The sequence below is a fragment of the Macrobrachium rosenbergii genome, chromosome 20 (genome assembly GCF_040412425.1).
Source record: "Macrobrachium rosenbergii isolate ZJJX-2024 chromosome 20, ASM4041242v1, whole genome shotgun sequence".
Lineage (NCBI taxonomy): Eukaryota > Metazoa > Arthropoda > Malacostraca > Decapoda > Palaemonidae > Macrobrachium > Macrobrachium rosenbergii.
This window is the reverse complement of record NC_089760.1, coordinates 33,302,606-33,328,650: the sequence shown is the minus strand read 5'-3', so window position 1 is coordinate 33,328,650 and position 26,045 is coordinate 33,302,606. Positions and strand designations below refer to the sequence as shown.

Sequence of the window (26,045 nt, the reverse complement as noted above, 5' to 3'; positions counted from 1 at the left end):
GAATGAATCATGAGAGCTGATCAGTTTATACAAGCTACTGCTAAACTGGTTGGTAGTGGAACTATTCACAGTCTCAACTGGTAGTCTGCTCCTCACTGGATATCTTACATGAAAAGTTCTCACAGTGGTTGGTGTTGAACCTTTTTACTGTCATCAGCTTTTCAAGGGTTGGAATCTACATGACATCATTTGATACTGCTTGAATCTCAAAAGGTAAATTAAATTCAATTTTTCATCTTACAACCAAGACAACTAAAAAAATCATTGTCATCTAGCCTACCAATAAGAGAATCTTCTAAACTTACCACAATGGAAATGGAAGTCATGCTTTCCTTTCCCACAGAACTTTTATCTTCCTTTAGTACCAGCAACATGGTGGTTACATTTTCTGTCATATCATCACCTGTGACTTCATTCACACCACCTGAAGGTGAAACGTCTTCACCAATCAGTGTTGAACGTGTATATAAGGCTGATAATTCACGAACGAATGGTGCATTCTTGTTGCTTCCAGCTGCCTTGATTGCAGCTGTCTCTGTCTGTTTCACGACTCCAACTTTATGACCTTGTAATAGAAATATTATACAATTAATTTGGAAGAAATAAAACCTATGATTTTACCTCTGCAGTACTTTCATGCCTAATACTAAGACCCTTTTATATTTTCATGTAAAGGGCAATGTGGTGTGTAATTTAATGTTTTTATCTATGCAAAGCAAAAATATTCCCTTACCTATAACCAGGTTCTATTCTATCTGATAGACTGTATTTTGTTAATACCAATAACACGATTATCAACACAGAGTACCGTTTAAAAAAAACTATAGAGCTGTTTAGTTAGAGAGAGAGAGAGAGAGAGAGAGAGAGAGAGAGAGAGAGAGAGAGAGAGAGAGAGAGAGAGAGAGAGAGAGAATCCACTCTTTTATGCTTCTGTGCATTAAATAGGTATTTTCCTACTTTTTACATCTATTCATCATTATTACTAACTGGTGTAAGGTATTTTCAGCTTTATCAAGTAGTTGTAAATACTTACCATAGCTGAAGTCTTTCTTCATTCTTTTATTACAAAACCTGTCCATTTACTTCAGTATATCTTAGCAGTCAGCAGATCCCACAGACATACTCTAAAGATCAATCTCACTGTGCCAGGAATAGGTCCATGCAGATCAGCACTTATTGGGGCATTTTGTCTCACTTTCTGCATTGTCAGGACTGAGTAGATGAAGTATAGGATGTGCAGTGGGCATTTCCAGTAAACTGATGGGTTTGTATTGTATAAATGAATTTGACACTTCTATTTGTCAAAACACAAACTCATCAGTTTATATTAACCAGAATACTAATTAGGGAGGGCAAGCATATTCTTTGATATTCAGGCTTTTATACAAATCATGGAGGCCTCCATGAAATCTAAGAGCAGTGTGGGTGGAGAACTAAAGTATAAAGTGTTCATATTTATAAAAGTGAATAGGATATAAACACATTTGTATGAGAATGCAGTGGACAATCAGTAAAACACCTTGCTTGCATTATAGGAATATTTAAAAGATATGATTTTTATGTACAGTAGTTACATTACATACAGTCCTACCCTCACTTCTTGACCTAATGAACTGGAGTGAATATTCAAGAATAATGTGATAAAACATACCAGAAAGTCTTGTGAATAATGTTATCATGCTTGGAAAACCCAATCCTGCCCTAAAACATACTGTACATGGGATTGAGTTTCCCAAGTCCTGCACTTGACTTGTCCCAGAAAATGTGCTAACCCTTCTTCAGCAGTGATGTAATTTCTCATGTTGCATTTGTGACTTTCAGAGAATGCTCACAAAACTTTTGGATAAGTCTCTTGAGCAACTTTGAAAAGGCATGAGCAGGAGTTATATGCGAGTCATGCATTGGCTTACAAGAGTAAGTCTTCTTTTTGCAGGATCTAGATGACTTATAAGCAGAGGTGGGAATAGAAGAGCTCCATGTGGAAGACTGTGAGTTTTCATAGTTGCAGACCTCTCTACAGACTGTGATAGCTGAAGACTGTTAAGTCAAGGCTAACTTTCAGGTAGCCATTTATGAGGAGGTAATTTGAAACCTGGACGTCTCACCTGACTAGGTCAAAGTCTTCTTGAAATTCAGGAAGTATATCCGGAGAGCTGCAAGACTTCAAGAGTAAGCTACTGTAAAGTAATGGGTTTATGTCCAAACATTACAAATTAAAATCATAATAAGAAAATGGGAAAATATCCTTGAACTTCCAAAAGAAAATTAATTTTCATCTGCAACTACTTTCTTGAAAATATATTTGACCTTGATAATGAATGTATGTGAGGCACTGAGTAAAGAACATTTCACTTAGAAAGAACTTACAGAATAATTAAATGTATGTCTTACCTTTAGCAACCAGTCTTCTGACATGAACATGCAATCTATGAGTAGGAATACTTGCTGTCATGAAATTATGGTCAAGATGAGCAATAATATTCAGTTCCTTAGCGGCAGTTTCTGCATCATTCCCGAAAAACCTAAAAAATACATCCTCAAATTACTTGCAACCTGTATATATTTTTGCACTATTTTATACTTTCACTGTTAATGAGACCAACATGGCATAAAATACTAAGCATTCCTTATCTTTCAGCAGAAAATACACATTTGTTTTTCCACTTTACGACAGCCCTTTAGTGCCCCAGCGCCTTTGCCAGACATGCTCAAAAAAGATTCCAGCTTGCCACATGCACATATGGGGTCTGAAGCCCCTCTAATGGCAATAATTGGTCATTCCATATGTGTGCGTGTGTACAGAGCGCTGTTGACTTTGCTCCCTAGAACTATGCCTGTCCTTGCCTCTCCTTAATTGATTTCTGCTCTTACAGTTTCAGCCTACATTACCTTTCATATAGTGCTAGCTATGCAGTTAATTCAAGCAGTCTTGCCTTTTCTTTTGTGAGGTTCAATACCATATAGTTTTCTCAAAGTTTTATTTATGTTGTAACCTAACTATGGGATGATCTATTTCTAATCTTGAAGTTGTATTGTTGGAGCTTCAAGCTCAAACTTGGTGCAAATGCTTTTTCTATACTTGAGCAGGTTACACCTTTTTTATGTGAACAGCTATTCTACTCAATAGTTCTATATTACATAATGGGTTTATGATTGTTACTGTTTAAATATTTTCTTATCAAACTTAGATCTTCATGAAATCTTCATAACAGAATTATGATACAGCATATGGTTTTGTGGTCTAGCTTAGTCATTTGAGCACTCCTAAAGTCATAAAGTAGGCTTTTGTTAAATAAATAATTTTCATAATGGTTCAGTATGCATGAATCAGTACCTGTTGTAGAGTGTGCCATAATGTAATGTCTAACTTAGAGGGACTCCTTATTTTTTGTACAGTATCTTAGGGAGTTACAACAATGAAATTATAAAAGCACTATAAAGTGCCCCAAAAGCTGAGGTATGGGTTCTTTACCCTCTGCTTCAGATATGTTTTTAACCACCTGTGTTTCAGCTTTATCATCCTCTCTGAAGCCTACAGATTCAGTTATAAGACCTTTAAGTATCCAAGGAGGTTGAAAAGCTACCCTTTCATACTTTTATATAAGCATATGGAACTGAGCCTGCATAAGCTTCTGCCGAATTTGCCCAGAACTCTGTTGCCCCCTTTCTAAACAGGATGACTCTCCCATCCTTGTTTGTAATAACAGACCACCTCATGTTCACAGTGAACTGTACATCACCTAAGGTACATGGCTGAACTGCACTCATGTATCCATTCTTCAGCATTAAAAATGAGCACTTCTCCAAGAACTATCCCTTCCCTGAAAGAGAGTACCATTTTGGAGGTTGCTCCCTTAGCAAAGAATGTTAGTATGCAAAGCAACGCACCAAACTCACTTGCACTGTTTCTCCTTCAGCTCATGCTTTGTCTGACAGCACACTTACTGCCCTTCTCATTCAGTTAAAACAAATAAGAATAGCAGAGCTCCAAGAAATCCTGAGAGCTAGCATTTTGCTATATCCCTCAGTGCATCTCACTTGACAGTATCCAGCAGGAGTCCACTTAGCACTCTAGTCTCATCACAAACCATAAGATCTGTTGTAAGACATAGCTCACCAAGACTTTACTATAGAACACACTCGTTTGGATATACTTTCAACTAACATTCCAGCTGCTCAGTCAGGACTGAACATCAACTAGTAGTCTCAGTATTTTTGTGCAAGAGGTGCAACCTTGGTCCCACACTGCCTATAACAAGGGATATAATCCTGGCCTCTAAGAAGCAATACTGTATTATGGAGAGGGTCTCAAGGATATCTGTGTTCTCTCAGAATGGGGCTAAATACAATAACACTTCTGCCACAACCCACAACTGAGAGGATAAAAAAGCTTGAAGCTTCATTAAAGTTTCCAAAGACCTCAACCCCACCTGAACTGTGGCAAAAGTTGCTAGGTCACCTGAACTCCATGGAGAATCTAATTCTTCAAAGCCAGTTCAAACTAGACCTGTATAACTGGAACTGTGTTCTTCCACAGACCAGCTGAACACACTCTTCCCTCTGTATAGGCCCTAACAAACCTAGCTTGGTGGCTGGGCAAGTAGAACATGTAAGTACAGATTCCAGATTCCTCCAGCCCCTAGCCTAGTGCTCTTTATAAATGGCATTAAGGAAGGTTGGGAGGGACATGTACAGGATTTGGTAATTTAAGGGCTATGGTTGAAGAAGGGATGAGGTTGTTTGCATATATATTTTCTACAGCTAATGGCAGTACCTGACAATCCCACCTAGATACATCCCAAAGAAGTACATTGTGATAGCTAACATGTACAGCAGATGGGACCTAGTACTTCCATTTGTTCTCCTCCTAACCCAAGAGAGCTTAAAGATAGGTCAGACAACTCTTGGAATGACCATATTCTGCCAATAGAGGGACCAGGCAAACTGTATTCTTCTTTAATGAATGTGTCTGGAAAGGAGATGACACACCTCAAGGCAGTCATAAAGTAATGGGTTAGTACACTTAACAAGGGGAAACTTAAGTTCATATTATAAGTCAACCATGTTGACAACAAAATTAGTTTCTTAATTATACAATTTCCATATTACATTTATAATTTATTTTTGAAAAGATCAAGAGAAACAAAACCAGCTCCCTAACATTTTAGTGCATGAGAGAAAATTAGAAAAAATTTGGCAATGACTTTAATGTGTCACATATATTTTTTACTTCAGAACTATATCAGTTCCCATCAGATAGATTTCCATCCATACATACCTGTATTTATATCCACATTCAATGAACAAAAGAGTATCTGGATATTTGTTCTTTATAGCAACAACCTGCTGTTCTAAAGGAGTCAACTTCATACCAGGCAGTGGTTCCATCAGTCCAACTTTTTTGCTATTCTCACTGGGCTGACTGGTGATTGTCCTGCTTTCACTAGCTTTAGGTGATCTAATCAAATAAAACAAAGGAAGAGTCACACTTTATAACTTCTATAACACTAAATGTAAGCTCCCTTTCAAAAACGACAGTTCTTTGTATGGAAAAATTTATAGTTCATTTAAATAGATTTTATTTAGCATATTATCTGCTTAGATGGATCTGGGCTGCTTACATGAATACTCTTACAAACAAACACTGAAAAACAATTGCAAGTTTTTATAAATTCAAATAACGGTATTTAACTTGTACTGATAGGTAGAGGGTTGGCCTATTCAAATACTATCACTAAATGAAACAGGAGCCCATCTAAGACTGACCAAACATTCTGATATAGGGTACCTAACTCTGGATACAAGATTTTCCCTTTTGCAAACACATACATTAAATAGTTTAGCTATACTCTACACACACTTTATTTTTCTGTGCACTACAGAACACACTGAATGTACAGCAACTTTTTTTCCCATCCTTGCCAAATTTCCCAGTCCATGGGTTAAAAAAAAGTTCCAAAACTAAAAGAAAAAATTCTCAAAATGAAATAAGATCCGAGTACCCAGCAGCCTTAAGCATGCAGAAGTAGCAAAGAACCTCCTGAGATGATAATAAAAAAATAAAAGAGGGTACTATAAATGTATAAACAATGGTGGGAAAAAGCAGGGAAATGTTGGAAAATGTTGACAGGAAACATGAGCATACAGAATGCTGTATTCAGAAGGTGTGTGAAAGCACTGGCAAAAAAAATTGGTAATGACACAAAGAAAGGAGGAAGAATGGCAGTGAAGCAAGACAAATGGAGCAGGCACACTAGTAAGATGAAATGGCAGAAGATGATCTAGAGGTGGGGTGAATAAATGAAAGTATAATGAAGATTGAAGAGATTATAAGAAAGAAGTAAAAGAAGTAATTACATCCAGAAGAAAAGCAAGAATTGTGGGAAAGGCTATCAGATGTAGCAACAGATCTGCCACATGGATAGTGAAATAAAGGCCAAAGTGGCCACACAGGAACAGACAAAACTGGTTTTGAAGATGTCTTGGGTGTATATATATAGAGAAAGAAATTTTACTTAGGCTAAAAAGTTAAAGATGCCCAGAGAGAGAAGTTGATAATATTGTTATATAAAACTAAAGAGCTATCAAAGCTGATTAAGAAAGGTACCCTTGGTGATTGTGCAATGGAGGTGATGGTAGAAAACTACCCATGAGCTTGTTATTCTAGCGAATTTTGTAAAAAATACTTACTACGCAATGCATGAAGTTATATTTCATAAACTCCAAAGAGTACTGCAAATTATGATAACTTCTGAGAAACGGATAAAATATTACAGCAGTGACTCCCTTTAGAATAATGCGTCTAACTGAAAAGATTCACTCTAAAGGACTAGGTCTAAACTCACTAATGTCTAATGGGATTATTGTATACAAGTACTCAACCATCATTACTTGTTATCTTAACCACAATATACCAGTAGTCAACCATTACTTGTTACCTCAATTGCAATTCTATTTGGTTTCCCATCACCTACATGCAATATACCATCTCCTTTTGTCACAGGATACACTAAAATACCACCTATATATAACCACATTTACTCAGTCTCAAATGGGAGAAGAGAAAGCCATTTCTACAAATATTAATTTAAGTAAAGAGTTTTTCCATACCTGAAGCCTTCCAGTCTGTTTTTTACTGACGATGTACTTGTACCATTGTTTATATTAACCGGCATCTCTTCTTCATCAGATTCTTCCATATTCATTCCCTTTACAGAGCCTAAAACAAATATTTTTGTAAATTAAAACTTCATAAGTTATTGCAATACTGACTCAACTGAATTTAAACTATATTCCATAACTACTGAAATGTTAGGTTATTCATTTAAGATGAAATACTAAGGCAAAAACAATTACAGACTGTACTCAAACCATAACCTAATGAAGGCAAAAAGAATATGGCTTAAAACATGGATTTTAAAAACAATCAAGGTGGTATGATTTAAAAGACATCAAACAAAATATAAATAAATTACTTAAATAATGAACTTAGACTAAACTTTTGAAAGTATAATATAAAATGCAAATCATAGAGAAAAAAAAGGGGAGAAAAGGTCAATACATATGGTACTTGTAATTAGCACGTATGTATGTGTTGGTTAAATACAGTGCATGCTGGGAATAAAGAAAAATATCTCCAAGCCTTGAACCTCTAAAACTATAGCTGTTGTCTTAACGATATCATAAATTTGAATACCAAATAAAAAAATTTACAACTAAATGATCTTTTTTGCATACAAACCCCTAACTCATGTTTACCCAAATTCTTGGTCTCTGAATGCCTTTTGTTTTTTGTCTAGAAATGAGACTGTTAAGATCAGCAGGACTGGGAGGCTGAAAATCATTACACAAAGGTTGTTCAGTATGAAAAGAAAAAAAAAAAAAATTGTCTGCTTTATCACAACCCTATTACACATATATTCCCCATATCACTCATCAGGTGGGAGGTCCCAGCCAATGAACGTCCCTGAAAAGAATACTGGTTGGTACTGCTACCTTGTATATTTGTTACTGATAACTGTAATTACTAATAGCCATAAACTGATCTGAGTTGTTTTGAGTTTAGCTTACACCACCATAACACAAAAGCCACTAGTTACTGCTGATCTAGTGTAAGCTACCTACTGGGCTGATCAAGTGCACAGTTGTCAATCAAAAATTATTTGGAGATTCTTAAACTTCTAGGAGTTAATGCCCCTGGTCCATAACTATATAAAATACCTCTAAGCTATACATCAGCCCTTGCAAATATCACTTGTAAGCTCAGGGGACACACAACTAAACTGTATTTTTCCCAGTTCTGTAGGAAGGAAGGAATATAGAATTTAGGCCAAGGGTCAAGCAGTGGGACCTATGAGGTCATTCAGCACGTACCATTTCTATAAACCTGAAGTATTTACACATGAGTTTTGGTTACTGTAGCTTGTTAACAAAGTAGCTGTGGCTTGAACAATAAGTGGGGGAGGGGGACTTTCCCACTCCTGGCTGAACTCCCAAACTCCCAGTTCAGTATTTCCTTCTGTCACAGGGACATACGCAGGGATGGTTAGAGGTGCAAATGAAAATACAAACACTTCAGGCTTGTATATCTTGGAAAAAATATTTTATATTTAAATAGTACTCTCACTCCCCGGAGGAAGATTCTATCTCACGGAACTTGAGTCGTTGTTCCAAAGATTTAAGAATGTGTGAGATTGTAAACCTCCGGCACATCTCATACAGCCTTTGCCTGACCATACAGCCTGAGATAACTGATGCAACAGGCTGATAGAGCTCTGTGCCATAGTTTAGTTCACAATGTTGAACCTTACTCTATCAAAGGCTTAAGAGAATCCTTTCTTTCCTGTCTAATATATGGGAAATTCAGGGCAGAATGCAGCAATTGTCTTCATGGAGATGAATGACAAAGCTCTGAGGCCAGAACCTTCCTTTACTTAAAAGTGCCGGGCAAACACGTCAGACCAAAGTCTTCAGATAGGTACTCTGTTGCGGCTCACCTGCCTCTAGGTAGACCAGCATGAACGTGGGTTGCACTGTTAATAGTCAGGAAGGGAGCTCAGGAGTAGAAGGGACAAGACAACTATCAAATCTGCTTCGCTAACCTCAGCTCAACCATGAGCCGCAGGCAAAATGGTATTCTGCCCATAAAAGGAGCTTGGGTAGTTGCCCAAAAGAGTAAGTATCCACCAAAGGAGCAAGAGAGAAGAGGCCAAGAGCCTATGGGTGTCTGTATGTTAAACGAGAAAACAATTCTCTCTATCAGACCTCTATACAAAGTACAGTACCTGAAATCAATAATTCCACCTGAGCAAGATAAAGGGTGCAACTCCATACTGTGTTCTACACCAGAACCTAGGTCATACTTCCTGCTGGAAGACTCGTGTCCCCTCTGAGGACACATAGCCTGAAGGAAATTGGGGGAATTATACACATGCCTTTACAACAGCATAATTAAGAGTGTCAAATGTCACATCATATATATATATATGAAAATATAAAGAAACATGAGCATAGAATAAAACATCCAAGGAGCAAAAACAGGAGGTGTTGCTACTTTGATACGATGGGAAGTGCTGGCTAGTTATGATGCATATCTCTCCAGGTGGCTCTTTCCTCTTCTTTTGCCATCTAAAATGAGTTAAGTATACCTTAGTTTAACCACACCACTGAGCTGATTAACAGGGCTGGCCCGAAGGATTAGATTTATTTTACGTGGCTAAGAACCAATTGGTTACCTAGCAACAGGACCTACAGCTTATTGTGAATTCGAACCACATTATAGCGAGAAATAAATTTCTATCACCAGAAATAAATTCCTCTAATTCTTCATTGGCCGGTTGGAGAATCTAAAGTGAGCTGACAACCACAGGATAGGCTAGGTAGTTGTATACAGTATTGCTGGGGGCAACTTAAAACAAAGTGAACCAGCACAAAAAATATTAAATCTTCATTTAATAAACAGTAAATTCACTGTCATCACCAAAAAGAAAAAGTAAATTATTGTATGCTTACTCTTTCTTGTAAAAAAAGAAAAAAAGTAAAAAAGTAATTAACCCATGAAATGTGCAATTAATCACAATAACTTACTTTAGTAAAATGTTTTATGAGGTAATAGCAGTGGTTTTAACCAATATCCTTTGCATGCATACTTTTCTCATCTTATACCTCTTTTCTCCTCCTCCCATTTTTCTTAACCATTTGGATTCAAGGATTTTCCATCTACTTGGGTATTTCCCTTCAGCTTCCCTTTTCATTACGTTTCCTAGAATTAGCTTTTATCCCCATCCTATTAATATCAAACTACAGTACCTTTATAAAGCCACATACTGCTGAAACACAAATTGTTATTATTACTGAAAAGTAATTTTCACTACAATACTGTAGTCTTTTCCATTCTAAACTACAGCATATTATTTCTTGAGTTTTATTTTTAACACTAAATAATGTTAACTGTATTGAGAGTGAGTGCTTACCAGCTGAAAAGGCTTCCAGTTTACGTTTGGTAGAAGGAGAAAGGCTCGTCCAGGCCTGGTCTTCACTATTTTCACTACCAGGTGACTCTTGAATTTCCTCTTCATTTTTTCTAGCTTTCTTGGTCTTGGGTGATAAATCTACACTTGCAACATCAATGCTTTTAGCACGCTTCAAAGGAGCAGTTACCTACAAGGAAAACAATCCAGGAGAGGAAAGTGCATTAATTACTGGCTAATTTGTCCATTTCAGTTTATAATTTTAAAACATACGTTTACTGTACAGTATTAAGTACTGTAATTTTTATATGCTGCATCATAACATAATATTAAATAATTTTCACTCAACTGCATAAACTTCTTCCTTTGATCAGTATTTTTAACCTTTTGATATTTTGATTGGTGCAATAAATAAAATATCAACTGATAGCACCGATTTCCTTCAGTTGGTGATGCCAGAGGTATATATGTATGAGACTTCCTACTAGGATATCATTGTCAGATTGTGTTTTTCTATATTTAGGATTATCATTCTTAGTGAAATTTTTCTTTGTGAAAAATAAATCAAGAAATAAGTAGGCTGGTTAGCTTAATGCATTGTTAGTGATCTTTGGTTTTCACTTACCTTAGGTATTACCACTTAGACTATAAACATCAGTTACAGTTCACCAATAGACAACCTTAATTAGTATACTATATTTGTCAAAGTTTGTGTTCTGTAACCATTCTCTTTTGTTGAAACGCTTAAAAATAGGTATCATATATTTGTGGATTGGCTTCTCTGCTAAGCTATTATTCATATTTTTGTAATGGAAATGTGGTGAAGTTCTTTATTGTGCGTAATTTAATATTACTCTCCACACTTACATATTTATCTAATAATAAGTATCAACAAGGGTAAACACTGTAATGATAAGATAGCAGCTACTGCAAGAGATGCTCATGTTTATATTCAGTATGCCACATATAGATATTCTAGTTTAACAGTGCCTGTTCTGCATGTATAGACTGGTCTTTGAGAATTAATGGAAGAAATGTCACAGGAGAAGATTTAAGAGGAAATCTCACTGATTTATTTTCCTTGGCCTTGGATTCATCAATGTCTAACAATTCTATGCAGCCAGAGCTGAAAAGCGTCTGTCCAATGACATGTTATTTCCTTAACACTGACAAACTGTTCTCCATCTGAAGATGTACCTTGTACATTATATCCAATTTTCATAAAGGTACAAGCAGTGGTAGCACTTCAGCTGATGCTGTATGCTCATATCTGATACTACTTTTGGTGAGTACCCATATTTAATGGTCTATTATTCATAAAAATGAACTGCATGTTTATTTTTATCCCTAAATGTTAAATACATTCAGTGCAAAAGTTGAAGGATAAGGGCAATCTGTTTCATTATATTGGTACATTTATCAGTGCAAAAAAATGATTCCTTTTTAATCACATACCATATTTGATTTAACTGTAATACTGTTTTACTTGGCAAGCATTGTTTGAACTTTAAGTGTGTTATACTGTTTTACTTGGCAAGCATTATTTGAACTTTAAGTGTGTTATACTATCTTCAATAATACAGATACTGTATATGTAAACACTGTTGTTTTAAGGTTAAAAAATAATTGATAGTTTATGGGATTTAACAAAATAAAATACATAAAAAGTCTATAAATAAACATGCATATGCTTCTGAAGGTTTCAGACAACCTAAGAAGTAAAAGAACTAACATACCTGATTGGAACGTTTATTTTTAATTTCCACCTCTTCATCAGTTTCAAAGTCTGGCCCTCCTTTCTTTCTTACTGGGGCAAAAAATTTTGAAATTGTAAGCTGCTTTTTTGCAGAGGACGACATACTATTAGAACTTCTTTACTTGGAGTCAACAACTGCCTAGGTCACCTGAAAGAGAGCTGCACCTCTTATTCACTAAAAAAAAAGGTTTAAAACAATTCTTCAAAAACAAAAACTTATTCTTCTAGTACAAACACACCACTTCACTGCAGACTAACTGTGCTCCCAACTCAATTTTCATGCACCCTCCAAAAGAGGAATTCCCATCTCAATGAAGAGTCACCAAGGCTCCAAAACAACTGTAATGATGGTAAAAAGAAATTACATGTCATCTGACCTGACTGGAACTGAGAAGGGGTAGATAGCATTACCACATTTGTATACCAGTCAGTGTATGAATGGAGTTCAAGTGTTTGGTCACTGCAAAGTAAAGCAATGTGGAAACAATTTGCTTGAAATTAATGTTTGTTTCATGTGATTATAATGTGGTTCTCTCTTACACCTGTTTGACTCACTTTTCCCTATTTCCTGTTCAATCCAACTGACTGTACTGTATCCCATATTTCTTGAAACAGAATGTCTTGTCATCACTGCATAGCTTATGTACTGAAGAAGCCTTGTTACTAAATACATCCAATTACTCTAGTAATGGCAACAAGACGCGAAAAAAAAACTGCCAGAAAACGTGGCCACACGTGTGACAATACCTTTGAGTTGCAGACATTTATTTTTGTGCCTGTGTAATTGACCCAGGAATTACCTGAAGTGTCACATTTACAATGATTAACCAAGGGCTACGTGAAATCTGGCTATACCAGGGTCTGACCAGCCATATGAGAGACTGGCTTTAAAGCCAAACTTTGTCGCTTTTGAAGTTTGTAAAACAAGTGGCAACTACTGGAGTCAACCTCTTATTGTCACTGCAAGAAAGTTCCAAACTAAGTTGCACTCTAAAACTGTTAAAGCAGCTGGAGTCTGCATAACTTTGCATTTTGTGAGCTGTCTCATGAGGATCACCCCTGTTGTGTCCGGTGCCGTGCTTGGACAATGCATACCCCTTCATCAGCTTCCTGTTTTTCTTATCAACACAGTAAATATGACACTAAATGCTATGGAAAATGTAAGGAATTTTAATTACTATTAATTTTTTCCATGTATTTTACAGTGGTCATGAATATTCTAATGTATAATGTTTAAAAAGTTTAGTTAGGAATGAAATAAGGTAATCTGCCCAAATGAAAGGAACAATGGCTAGCATCTCTTCTACAGGAAAAGGACTTGCTCATGGGTAATCCCAAAGGATGAACTGGAAGAGAAGACTCTCAAAAACACCACCACTTTTAAACAGTCTAAAGATCAAGAAGGAACAAGAGATCATATGGGGCTGACATAATCTCACCAGCTACCTTGAGATGTTCACATACGACTCTGTTGTTTCTCAATCAAATCACATCTTCCTATAAAGACAAAGTTAATAAACTGTACAAACACTTCATAACACAATAAAACGGGAGTTTCATGATACTGGCTGCCAATAGAGAAACAAAAATAATTAAGATTGTTCTTTAGTATACCTGACGTCCTCTACTGAATGACCATAAAACACAAAAATGATAATTATAATATACATTTTCACAACACAGTTGGGACTTGTGGCTGCACAGGAAATGGAAATGTATTGACTCGATTATGGCTAAAGAAAAATGTGACATATCATCAACAGGTGAGTGGGTGGTATCCTGCCTTGCACCTGCCTGCCACCAAATAACCACCTTGTTACCATGCTTCAATGGCTGTTTTCTGCTCAAGATGGAAATGCTCTTATATACAATGCAATGTTTTGTGTTTTAGCAGTAACAAGTCATATAAAAAAAAATCATGTATGATAAGGCTCCTTAGGACCAGATGGGTTAGCTTTAAGTGTAACCAAGCCTACACATGTCCAAAATATGATGATAAAAATGATTAACCAAGGTGTAACAAAAATATGTGGAGATAACTTACTACCAGGCATGCATAACTTTGCTGTGAAATTGACCAGGCTAGTCTATGGGAGGATACTAGTCTAGGCTAGGTCTTATGATGCGGAATACAGGGAAGAAGCCTGGTCCAATGAATGATGATGCTAATAATGCGAGGACATAAATGAGGATATAGAAAGCCTGGCTTGCCTTTTTAGCTCACTTTACAGGGGTACCTTTGATTACCTTAACGGGGCCGGTCTACCTATATTTGAACCTCGCCTAGCCTATTCCTCCTAAGAAGCTGCATCCAACCCCACGGTGCTCTACTGCCAGAACAGTGTCCAGGTTTTGGAAATTATTCATGCTGGCATCCTGAAGGCAAAGAAGTAGCAACTACCGGATTGGCAGCCAAACAAGTAACGTAACCTAAGCACTGAATACAATAATCTTTATGCCTAATTTCATTTGAATAATTAATACCAAGTGCTTCAACACAAAACATACCACACACAGGTACTTAAATGGGTGAGCCAACCCCTTTCCATGAGAATATTATTATTCGATAACATAAAATGTCACAAACCTGTCTGTTCGTAAAAAACCGCAAGGCTGCCTAAAACTCACGATAATACCGCGTTAGCGTCACACCCTTGTCCGATTATTCTCAGCTTAGTTGGTTATGGTTTGTCTTTATAAGAGGAAACGTAATAACGTTTAAATTCGATAAATAAACTTCATATAAAAAAACAAGCATTGGTCATTACATGTTACTCGTTTTTATTAAGACTGCAGTTATTCGACAGAGAATCATGGTCAACCCAAGTCGACTTCAAGTAATCGAAGAAATATTGTTCGATCAGCTGTGCAGGTAAACAATGGAGATCGGGTGTGGTGAGATGAAGATTTATTTGAGTAATTTTGTCTTAACTGTTAGCGATTTACATTGATTTCTGAAGTGTACGTATTATGAAGACAGCACAGATGATATTAATCTTCATTTCAATGTGACAGTGTCTACAGGAGCTGTATGACAAATGATTTTACTTCGGCTAGATTGGATTGGTATCTACATTCTTAGCTTAATATAGCATAGCCTATTCTATGCTACTTCGTTCTTTACTATTGTGCTAGGTTAGCCTAGGTGGCCCTCTAAGAAATAATAAGGAAGCCTCTGTATACGGGAGTTGTTATAGTCCTGTCTAGGTATGTTTTTACTGAGAAACAACATAAAATCTATTATGATAAATGTTTAGTTACTGGGCTGAATTTGAAGACAACAAATACTGGTCATCATATGTAAAAAGTAATTTGCATATTTCCATAGTAGTCAGACAAGATCGTATTATGTGGAAGTATTCATTGTACTAGCTGGAATGGTTGCTGAAATGTGTAATAAGTTGATAGGCTAACTGGAGGTAGTCAGGTGGGTGGGAAGTGTTTCCATCTTGGTATTACAATAATTTGCTTAGATAAAACTATAGAACAATTCCACATGGACTAATACCTTGGAAATTGATTTTTCATATACTTTTGATGTTGCTGATGAAGGAGGTGGTGGTGTTTATCGCTAGTCAATTATTATTAACCTCATATCTCTATCCAACATGGTTGGGGACCCTTTGGGAATGCAGGGTTTTAGGTGAGAGAAATTATTGGAAGAAAGACCAGGCTGTAATGTTGTTGTTATGGAATGGTTCCGCGTTTGTGCAAGTCATTAGGAAGCCATATGTTCAAGAAGGGATTGGCTATGGAAACCTATTATAAAAGGAACCATACTAGCCTAACATACCCTAACCTAACCTAATCTAGTAGGCTGTGTTACTGCCCCTGGATCCCCTGGTGAAGGAAACCCCCACTTTTTACCAAAAGTCCCCCTATAACACTGTGCATGCATGATAGGATGGCCAGCATACATTAACATACAGTTGAAGTTCATTACAGTCAATCACCAAAAATAATGCTAAATTCTTAATAAGCAGCAAAAATACTATAGAAAAAGTCAATTTCTCAGGTAATACCCCGTGCGGAGCTGTTCTATAGTTCTACCTTCACTTTGACCCTTTGTGCCTGGACATGATCATGTGAGGCATGATAATAGCTCTGGACGTTCAATCCGGAGCGCCTTGGGTGAGAATCTATATTTTGCGCCATGCAGTTGGAATGAATTTTGCAGGAAAAATGTTGAAATCACTTGAATGGGTTATAAATGACTTTTGGCAACTCTAATGGCAACACTAGCAGTACAGGATATTGGGTAATCAGTGTGACTTGAGATATCATTGGGGAATGTGCTGCACCTCCCCATCCCAGAACATCTTGTATAAATATACCCAAGGATTACTGCTGGTTTTAGTTCTTATCTTTTATGATATTATGACAGCTGTAATTGTAATTTTGCAAACTAAAATACAAACAAATATTAGTAAAAACATCTATAACTTACTAAAAAGTACTACATCTCCCCATCTCAGTACATCTCGTATATATTTTACCATAGATATACAATACTCAGACTTTGTTACTGATTTCGGTTTTTATCTGATATGATATTGTGTGAACTGTAATTGTAATTTTACAGAATGAAAAAACATATATAACTTGGTAAGATTAGCATATTTTTACAAGTGTCTTGGAAGAGAAGCCCTGCACAGGGTTAGAAATACAGTATTCACTTTCAGCTTCCCGTGGAAAGTACAGAAAAATTGTTCAAATTTTTTTTTTATATGTGCATTTGCATATCTTCCTCTTTTCATTGATGTGTTTTTATTTTAAATTTGACAACCTTAAAGTTTGCCCAGTGTAGGGGTATTCTTAGTATGTATTTTAGCCTGGCCTGTAAGGGTTAATACCACAAGTCAGTGATATGGTTACCTACTTACCTTGATTTCCTAGAGTAATGCTTGATGAGGAACTTTTCTAACAAGGCCCTATCAGCCATTCACACTAGATACCAGGCAGTACAAGAAGTTCTATGAGTCAGCCTAAGCCTGGTCATGAACATAACTGGGAATCTGACATTTTGGGGTGGATGTTTGATTGCCCCCTTCAGTATCTTTCTGTGAGCACAGACTGCAGGACAGGAAGAGGTTCACTTCCACACATGTTTCTTAGTTTCCAGACATTGCTAGTCAGTTTCATGGGACATAACCTTCCACCTAAAGAAGTGAGTCTTCTTAAAAAATATGAAACTTTGTATTCCCTAAAAAAATCACAAATTTTAAATATAACATTTTTCCATAGGTATATAAACAAGCTTAATATTTTATTCCCACTTCTAACCATGCTGCATTTGTCATTGTAATCAAAGTGGGGTTAACCGTCACCTGCTTATTGATATTTAACTACATTATTACCAGGCTTCAATGACTGAACCAGCCATTACTGAAGGATACTTCAAAATAATTACTAGAGTTTAAGTACCACAGAAAAATACAAGTTATCTTCAAAACTTAGGATTTTATGTATAAATATAAGCTTATTTTATTGAGAGTGCTTTCCAACTCCAATGAAAAGAGCTGTTGTCCTATGCTTAACTTTGGGAATGATGTTTAACTTGTGACTAGGGTCTTCCCAAAACAGTAGTGTACTTGTTAGGGGAAAAAATAATGCGACTTATTTCATGAATTGTGCACCATCTCTCTGCTTACCATTATGTTACAAGCAGTATGCATATATAGAATAAGTGGTCTCTACTTTATTTATGTAGCAAGAAATTTCAATTTTGTAGTCAGCAACTTGCTGAGCAAAGTAAATGTATAGAACGTATTTCTTCTTTTTCCAGAGTAAAACTGCTACACTGAATGCAAGGCCAAAAAGCTTTGCGTTTAATTTTTGTGGCTGGTGTGTATCTGCAGTGTAGATTTCGTTTCACAATGGCGTGGCGATCTCATGGCAGGGACAATGCTGATATGGTCAGACACCTGAAAGGTTTGTACATTGTTTTACTATCATAGTTTAAGGCAATAAGTGACATCAGTTGTCAACTATCTGTCTAAATAAACAATACTGTAATAATTACATGGATGATTTTACTATATATTACACAGTGTCTAACTTAAAACATGCCAAGTGTATCATCAGCAATGTTATATTAATGAGAGACACATGGGCCTAATCAATAGGTTTTCAGTTCTTCACAGAAAACACAGCAGTTATGTTTTATAAAAGTGTTCAGTGCAAAAAATTAAGATATTGACTTAAAGATTAGACATCACCACATACAGGTAAGTCAAGCAGCTAAGTTCTAAGGCATAATCTTTGACATACATCTAAACTGGAAACCCCATATAGCCTTTACAAAAGCCAAATGCAAAAGTAAGTAAGTATACCTTAGTTTTACCAGACCACTGAGCTGATTAACAGCTCTCCTAGGGCTGGCCCGAAGGGATTAGACTTATTTTACGTGGCTAAGAACCAATTGGTTACTTAGCAACGGGACCTACAGCTTATTGTGGAATCCGAACCACATTATAGCGAGAAATGAATTTCTATCACCAGAAATACATTCCTCTAACTCTTCATCAGCCGGCCGCGGGAATTGAACTCCGGCCAAATGCAAAAATGCATTAGAGTTGATGAAGAGATGATCACACACAAATTGTGGAACTGACAGACCAACCGTGACATTGTGGTACAAAGCAATTGTTACGTCTATCCTAGACTATGGATGTCAGTTCAGCTTCAGGTAAAACTTTGCGAAGTCTTGATACAATTCTTAATGAGGGACTCAGAATATGCATAGGAGCTTTTAAATCTTCCCTGAACTCTCCTCTCCAAGTCAGAAGTGGTGAACCACCTCTAACTCTTTATTGTGACTTAGTATTAATGCATAGCACAGTGAAAATGTAAGCAACTTATTTACCAACAAAAAAAGAAAAATTTTATCAAGGAGATATATTTTCAAACATTCATTCATCTTCTTTTCCAGTTAGAGCCAATAGACTGTTGGTCAGGAAATATCAACATAAAATTTCTTCCAGTAACAAAATTACCTCCTTCTTGGAGTATGCACAGATACAAAATAGTAAACAAAATATTAATCTAAAAAAATATGCATATACTGTATGCCGGAACATCATAATAACATGCAACAGGATAAATAAAATCTAAAGGTTCACATTATGCAATATATACAGATGGGTTCAAATTTTTCTGAGTCATGGGGTTCACAGCCATATCACCCAACAAAACATACCAATTTGTTCATGAGACTTACCTGTCAGATATATATATAGCTGTATTCTCTGTTAGTCCAACAGAATTTCAAAACTTACGACACACGCAGTGGGAGATCAGGTGGTTAGTACCCATTCCCGCCGCTGGGAGGCGGGTATCAGGAACCATTCCCATTTTCTATTCAGATTTTCTCTGTCGCCGGTACTGTCAACACTTGTTTTCAGTACCTCCGTCTTGGATTTCGCTTAAACTTGGTTGTCACTTGAGTATTTGTTTGATTTTTTGGTTTTTGACTTGGACTTGTGGCTAGGCATACGCTATTGTGGTTTGTTTTGGATTTGGCTTTTGTTTTTCCTGGGATTAAGATGTCTGAATCTAGTTCTTCTAGTTATCGAGTTTGCCGTGTGCAAGACTGTAAGGTGAGGCTACCGAAAATTTCGGTAGATCCTCACACTGTATGCTCGGTTGTAGAGGACATGTTTGTTTGTTGAATGACCGATGCAAGGAGTGTGAATCTTTGTCTGATGCTAGTTGGAGGACTTATGATTCTTATGTGAGAAAGCTAGAGCGAGATAGGATCAGGAGGTCTTCCTCCAGAAGTGGTAGGAGTCAGGGTAGTGTGTTTTCACCTGTTAATCCTCCTGTAGACGTAGCTCTTCCTAACCCTGTGGTGTTGCCCCTAACCCTGGGGTTGTGTCTGCGGATGGTGATGCCCTGGCGATTATTATGTCTTCCATTCGTACCTTGGAAGCTAATATGCTCGCTCTTCAAAGTGCTGTGAAGTGCAGTGATAGTGTCCGTCCCCAGTGTTGTGGAGGGGGCGTCAGATCGGCCCTATAACGCCTCTAGGTCTAGACCTCTGTCGGACTCCCAGGACTCAGGGTGGGCAAGTCGAAAGCCGCAAGAGGGTTACGCGGACCCCACTGATCTGGCGTCCCTTCGGCATGTCCTGATGACGCTTCCCAGGCTGCCAAGGATCGTGCTCGGGCACGAATCCTTGGCGATTGCTTCTCTTCCCGATTCCTCCTCCCGCGTCAGGGAATGGAAATCTCGGGATTCTCGCCCTTTGAAGAGAAGCTTCAAAGAAGGGGACGCTTCCACGTCCCTTTTCTCGACGCTCTTCCGCTCTTCTCCGGAGGATTTTGACGCCATCCCACCGCAGAAGAGGACCAGGACGTCATCGGACGATGACGTTTTGAGCGCTCCGCTCGCTCCAGAAAGAAGGCTGTTGCTTCCTGTGAGAAGGAAGAAGGCGTCCCCTCGCCCTCTTCTTCTCATAGGATCAGTCCTTCTCCTGAGGAGGAATCTTCTCCTACTCGTAAGCTGCTCCTAGGCATGCAGGAGCAATTGGCTTCGTTAATGGCCCAGAAGGAGACTGATGCGTGTCGTCGCCGGAAGGATTCCCGGCTGCCGATCAAGAGGTCTAAACCTTCCCTTCTCCCTTCTCCACGTTCGCCGTCGTCTCGCGGCTTCGCCGCCCGCCAGAAGTCCTGTTGCTCAGCGCTTTACTGGTCTTGGCAGGGATCGCAATTTCCCGCTTTCTGATGCGCTTCATGCTGCCAGGCTTGACGCCCCTCGTTACGACGACCCTCTTGTTTCTCGTCATGACGCTTCTCATGCTGCTAAGCGTGACGCTTCTCATGCTGCTCGGCAGGACGCCTCCCTTGCTGCTCGACATGACGCCTCCCTTGCTGCTCGTCATGACGCCTCCCTGGCTGCTCGACAGGACGCCTCCCTTGCAGTTCGTCAAGACGCCTCCCTTGCTGCTCGGCACGACGCCTCTCTTGCTGCGAGGCATGACGCCTCCCTCGCTGCTCGCTCTCACCAGGACTCTCGTCGGATCGTTCGTCAAGAAGCTCGTCGGGTTCTCGTCAGGGACGCTTCGTCGAGACTCTCATTTTGACTCTTCCGCTCGAGACTTTGCTGACCCTCTCGGACTTCTTCCAAGCAGAAGTCCCTTTTGCATGTTGGTCTGCAAGGACTTCGTCCTCCCGGTTCTTCTCCTGCCCCTTCAGTTGCTCCTGTGGAAGAAGGAGAGCTTTCTTGCGCTTCGGATCCTGCAGTTGAGGATCAGTCCTCTTCTTCTTCAGCTTCTGCAGACTACCAAGTCTTAACTAGGCTGCTGAAAGACTTGTTTGGGGACAAGTTTCAACCCCTCTGCTCCTCCCTCCCCTCGCAGCTAACCTCGTCTAAGTCACAAAAGTCTTCTGGTTTTGTGAAGATGGCGACGATCTCTCTCTCTAAGAAGGGCCTTTAACAAGGTTCAGGAGTGGATGGACTCCAGGAAGGCTCAGTGCAAGACTTCTTTCGCCCTGCCTCCATCAAGATTGAGTGGAAAAGCAGGAATTTGGTATGAGACAGGAGAGGAGGTTGGTTGGAGAGTTCCTTCCTCTTCCCAAGGGATTTTGCCAGCCTTGTGGACGCTCCCAGAAGGTCTCTCCTTTCTTCAGCGAAGGTGTCCTGGTCTTTATCTGAGACCGATCACCATCTGAAAGGCCTATTCAGGTCTTTAGAAGTTTTTAACTTTTTGGACTGGTGCCTGGGAGTCCTGGACTTGCAGGCTCGTAGCCCTGACTCCATTAGCCTGGGAGATTTGTTTAGTGTCCTATCCTGTATGGACAAGGCGGTTAGGGATGGCTCCGAAGAACTGGCTGCCCATTTCTGTACGGGGCTTTTAAAGAAGAGAGCCATTTACTGCAACTTCACGGCTAAAGTCGGTCTCTCCTACTCAGAAGGCAGAATTGTTGTTCGCTCCGCTTTCTAGCCATCTTTTCCCCAACCTTAGTCAAGGATATGGCCTCCACATTGCAAGAGAAGGCTACTCAGGACCTCCTGGCCCAGTCTTCTAGACGTCCTGCAGCCCCTTCGACTTCTTCCCTTGGGCAGGCTTCCAAGATTCAGAAGCCCTTTCGTGGAGGACCCTCCTCTAGATCGTCCTTTCGAGGAAGAGGTCCTCAAGAGGTAGAGCCCCTTCTAAGACCAGGGGCAAGAAATGACTCGTGACCTTCAGACACCGGTAGGAGCCAGGCTCCTTTCTTTTGCAAGAGCCTGGAGAGAGAGAGGGACGGACAGCTGGTCCCTCCAAGTCATCGAAAAGGGATACAAGATCCCATTCCTCGTATTGCCTCCATTAAGTACGATTCCCATAGATCTGTCGCCATCCTATCATCAGGAGAAACAGCAGATTCTCTTCGACCTGCTCGAGCAAATGCTCGAGAAGAGAGCTGTGGAGCAAGTCTCGGATTTACAATCCCCGGGCTTTTACAACAGGCTGTTTCTGGTTCCGAAGCAGTCAGGGGGATGGAGACCAGTTCTGGACGTCAGCAAGTTAAACCATTTCGTTCTGAAGGAAAAGTTCGTAATGGAGACGTCCCAGTCGGTCATGGGAGCCCTAAGACCAGGCGACTGGATGGTTTCTCTCGATCTCCAGGACGCCTATTTTCACGTCCCTATACATCCTCTATCGAGGAAATACCTGAGATTTGTCCTGCGGGGACAGGTATTCCAGTTCAGGGCCCTTTGCTTCGGGCTCAGCACAGCTCCTATGGTCTTCACGATCTTAATGAGGAATGTTGCGAGATGGCTTAGCCTTGGAGGAATAAGAGTCTCTCTTTATTTGGACGATTGGCTCATTCGAGCCTCGTCAATGACAAGGTGTCTGGAGGATCTCCACACGATTTTGACCTTGACGAAGTCCCTGGGACTTCTGGTGAATTTGAAAAGTCCCATCTGACCCCGACTCAGTCCATCTCTTTATCTGGGGATTCAGATGGATTCAGTGGCTTTTCGAGCATTTCCGTCTCAAGAAAGACAACTTCAGTGTTTAGAAAAAGTTTCAGCCTTCCTGAGGAAAGAAACATGCTCGGTGAGGGAATGGATGAGTCTGCTGGGGACCATTTCATCACTGGAGAAGTTTGTTTCCCTGGGGAGACTGCACCTCAGACCGCTTCAATTCTTCCTTGCAGAGAACTGGCACGCACAAGGAGAATCTGAAGCTTCTCTGAGTATCTCGCCAAAGGTAAAGAATCACCTTCGGTGGTGGCTCGATCCATCGAAGTTGGCAGAAGGGTTTTCTCTCAAACTTCAGAACCCCGATCTAGTGTTGTTTTCCGGCGCCCATTTCGGGGTGGGGAGCAACACTGGGAGGGAAGAAGTGTCGGGCACCTGGAGAGGGGAACAGGTGTCCTGGCACATAAACCTCAAAGAATTGGGGCGATTCAGTTGGCCCTTCTTTTCTTCGAGGGGCGAGTCACGAACCGAGTTGTCCAGATCAACTCGGACAACACCACGGCCCTTTCAAACCTCAAGAAACAGGGAGGAACTCACTCTCGGTCCCTGTTCGCCTTAGCACAGGACATCCTTCTGTGGGCTCAGGCCCGAAATATTACGATCCTCACGAGGTTTGTTGCAGGCGTAGAGAACGTCCGTGCGGATCTTCTAAGTCGGCAGCGACAACTGCTCCCGACCGAATGGATCCTACACCAAGAGGTGTGTCAAGGACTGTGGAAGCTTTGGGGACGTCCCTTGGTAGATCTCTTTGCAACCTCCAAGACGAAGAGACTTCCTCTTTACTGCTCCCCTGTTCTCGACCCAGGAGCTCTCTCAGTGGACGCTCTTCTTTGGGATTGGTCGGGATGGACGTGTATGCCTTTCCCCGTACAAGATCATCGGAGAAGTCATCAGAAAGTTTGCGTCGCCGGAAGGGACGAGGATGACGTTGATCGCCCCATTTTGGCCTTCGAGGGAATGGTTCACAGAGGTCATGTCCTTCCTAGTAGACTTTCCGAGATCTCTGCCCATGAGAGTCGATCTACTCAGACAACCCCACTTCGAGAGGTACCACAAAAACCTCCCCGCTCTGTGTCTGACTGCATTCAGACTATCGAGAAGCTGGCCAGAGCAAGAGGTTTTTCTAGACCAGTGGCGAAAGCTATTGCCAGAGCGAGAAGACTCTCTTCCAGCAATTTGTACCAATCAAGTGGACCGTCTTTAGGAGATGGTGTAGAAAGAAGGGCATTTCCTCCACCACGACCTCTCTGTGAGCCAGATAGCAGACTTCCTCTTATTTCTGAGGAGTGATGTGAAACTTGCAGTCTCGACTATCAAGGGGTATAGAAGTATGCTATCATCTGTTTTTAGGCATAGAGACTTGGATCTGTCTAACAACAGAGACCTTCACGATCTATTCAGATCCTTGAAACCTCGAAGGTGCCTGCCAAGGACTCCTTCTTGGAATTTGGATGTTGTGCTACGGTTCCTAATGTCCAGTTCGTTTGAACCTCTTCGTTCTGCGTCATTGAGGAACATTACTAGGAAGACTATTTTTCTAACCGCTCTAGCAACTGCAAAGAGGGTTAGTGAACTGCAAGCCTTTAGTAGACATATAGGCTTTAAAGGGCATAACGCTGTTTGTTCTTTAAGCCCTTCCTTTTAGCGAAAAATGAAAGCCCGTCTAACCCTTGGCCCAAGAGCTTTTGAAATCAAGGGTATGGCTGAAATCCTAATTCAAGAGCCAGAGAGAGTCCTTTGCCCTGTTAGGGCTCTCAAAGTCTACTTAGACAAGACGAAGGAAAGTCGAGGTCCCTCAGATAGTTTATGGTGTTCCGTAAAGAGACCGGACTTACCTATGTCAAAGAATGCTCTGGCTTTCTTTCTGAGGGATACGATTAAAGAAGCCCATTCATGCTGTCAAGACACTGATTTTAAACTTCTGAAAGTCAATGCTCACGAGGTGAGGGCGGTTGCGACTTCAGTGGCTTTTCAGAAGAATATGTCACTCAGTAACATTCTGGGTGCCACATTTTGCGGAACAACTCTGTGTTCGCCTCACACTACCTGAGAGATGTGAAGACGACATATGAGAACTGCTTCTCGCTAGGACCATACGTTTCGCAGATACTTTCCTGGGGCAGGGGATGACACTCATCCTATCCTATAGAAAATGGTTGGATAGTGTTTTTATGGTTGTTGGGTCGACTGCCTGTGGCGGACTTCCCAATCGTTAGCTTTAGTTGCGTTATCCTAACTTAGTTAGGCTTGGTCAGGTGGTTGGTTTTTACTGTTTGCCCTCATTGTATGGTCAATATGGTCTTGTCACATTGTGGTCACGCCCCGTTGACAGATCATCTAGAACTCACCAGCTATACAGGTCACACCCTTGCTGGAGACTCTAGTTAAGCAGAAGCGGACTTGGGTGACAGTAATCACGAAGTCAGCTATGCTAACAGGTAAGGAACCAAAGTATCTTTCACCTGCATGTAGTGTGTTTTTCCAAAATCCTATTCTGTCTGTACCCACCTCCAATGGTGGTATTCAGCTATATATATATCTGACAGGTAAGTCTCATGAACAAAATGATATTTTAATGATAAAATAAAGTTTGTTCATACTTACCTGGCAGATATATATATTCATAGTGCCCGCCCACCTCCCCTCAGGAGACAGTGGCACTAGAAAATCTGAATAGAAAATGGGAATGGTTCCTGATACCCGCCTCCCAGCGGCAGGAATGGGTACTAACCACCTGATCTCCCACTGCGTGTGTCGTAAGTTTTGAAATTCTGTCGGACTAACAGAGAATACAGCTATATATATATCTGCCAGGTAAGTATGAACAAACTTTATTTTATCATTAAAATATC

At 39.8% G+C, this 26,045-nt stretch overlaps 2 protein-coding genes across 17 annotated transcripts in view; one reads left to right on the top strand and one right to left on the bottom strand.

Annotated features, from left to right (window-relative positions):
* LOC136849227 (DNA mismatch repair protein Msh3-like) overlaps positions 1-26,045 on the bottom strand; it is a 95,209-nt gene that overhangs the window by 22,134 nt on the left and 47,030 nt on the right. The window contains exons 1-7 of one of the 3 annotated variants that reach the window (XM_067122440.1): positions 14,813-15,011; positions 12,206-12,373; positions 10,473-10,659; positions 7,111-7,219; positions 5,279-5,458; positions 2,392-2,522; positions 306-565 (exon numbers count right to left, since the gene is read on the bottom strand). In XM_067122440.1, the coding sequence (XP_066978541.1) occupies positions 306-565; positions 2,392-2,522; positions 5,279-5,458; positions 7,111-7,219; positions 10,473-10,659; positions 12,206-12,328 (990 nt within the window). In that variant the 5' untranslated portion in view covers positions 12,329-12,373; positions 14,813-15,011. Of the gene's footprint in view, positions 1-305; positions 566-2,391; positions 2,523-5,278; positions 5,459-7,110; positions 7,220-10,472; positions 10,660-12,205; positions 12,374-14,472; positions 14,496-14,812; positions 15,012-26,045 lie in introns of those variants that run through there. The other 2 variants (XM_067122442.1, XM_067122441.1) reach the window with 2 other exon arrangements.
* The window catches only part of LOC136849228 (protein-L-isoaspartate(D-aspartate) O-methyltransferase-like), a 37,327-nt gene continuing 25,896 nt past the window's right edge, over positions 14,615-26,045 (top strand). For 5 of the 14 annotated variants that reach the window (XM_067122448.1, XM_067122443.1, XM_067122449.1 and 2 more), the window contains exons 1-2: positions 15,073-15,120; positions 18,011-18,156. In XM_067122448.1, the coding sequence (XP_066978549.1) occupies positions 18,030-18,156 (127 nt within the window). In that variant the 5' untranslated portion in view covers positions 15,073-15,120; positions 18,011-18,029. Of the gene's footprint in view, positions 15,187-18,010; positions 18,157-26,045 lie in introns of all 14 variants that reach the window. The other 9 variants (XM_067122452.1, XM_067122451.1, XM_067122456.1 and 6 more) reach the window with 8 other exon arrangements.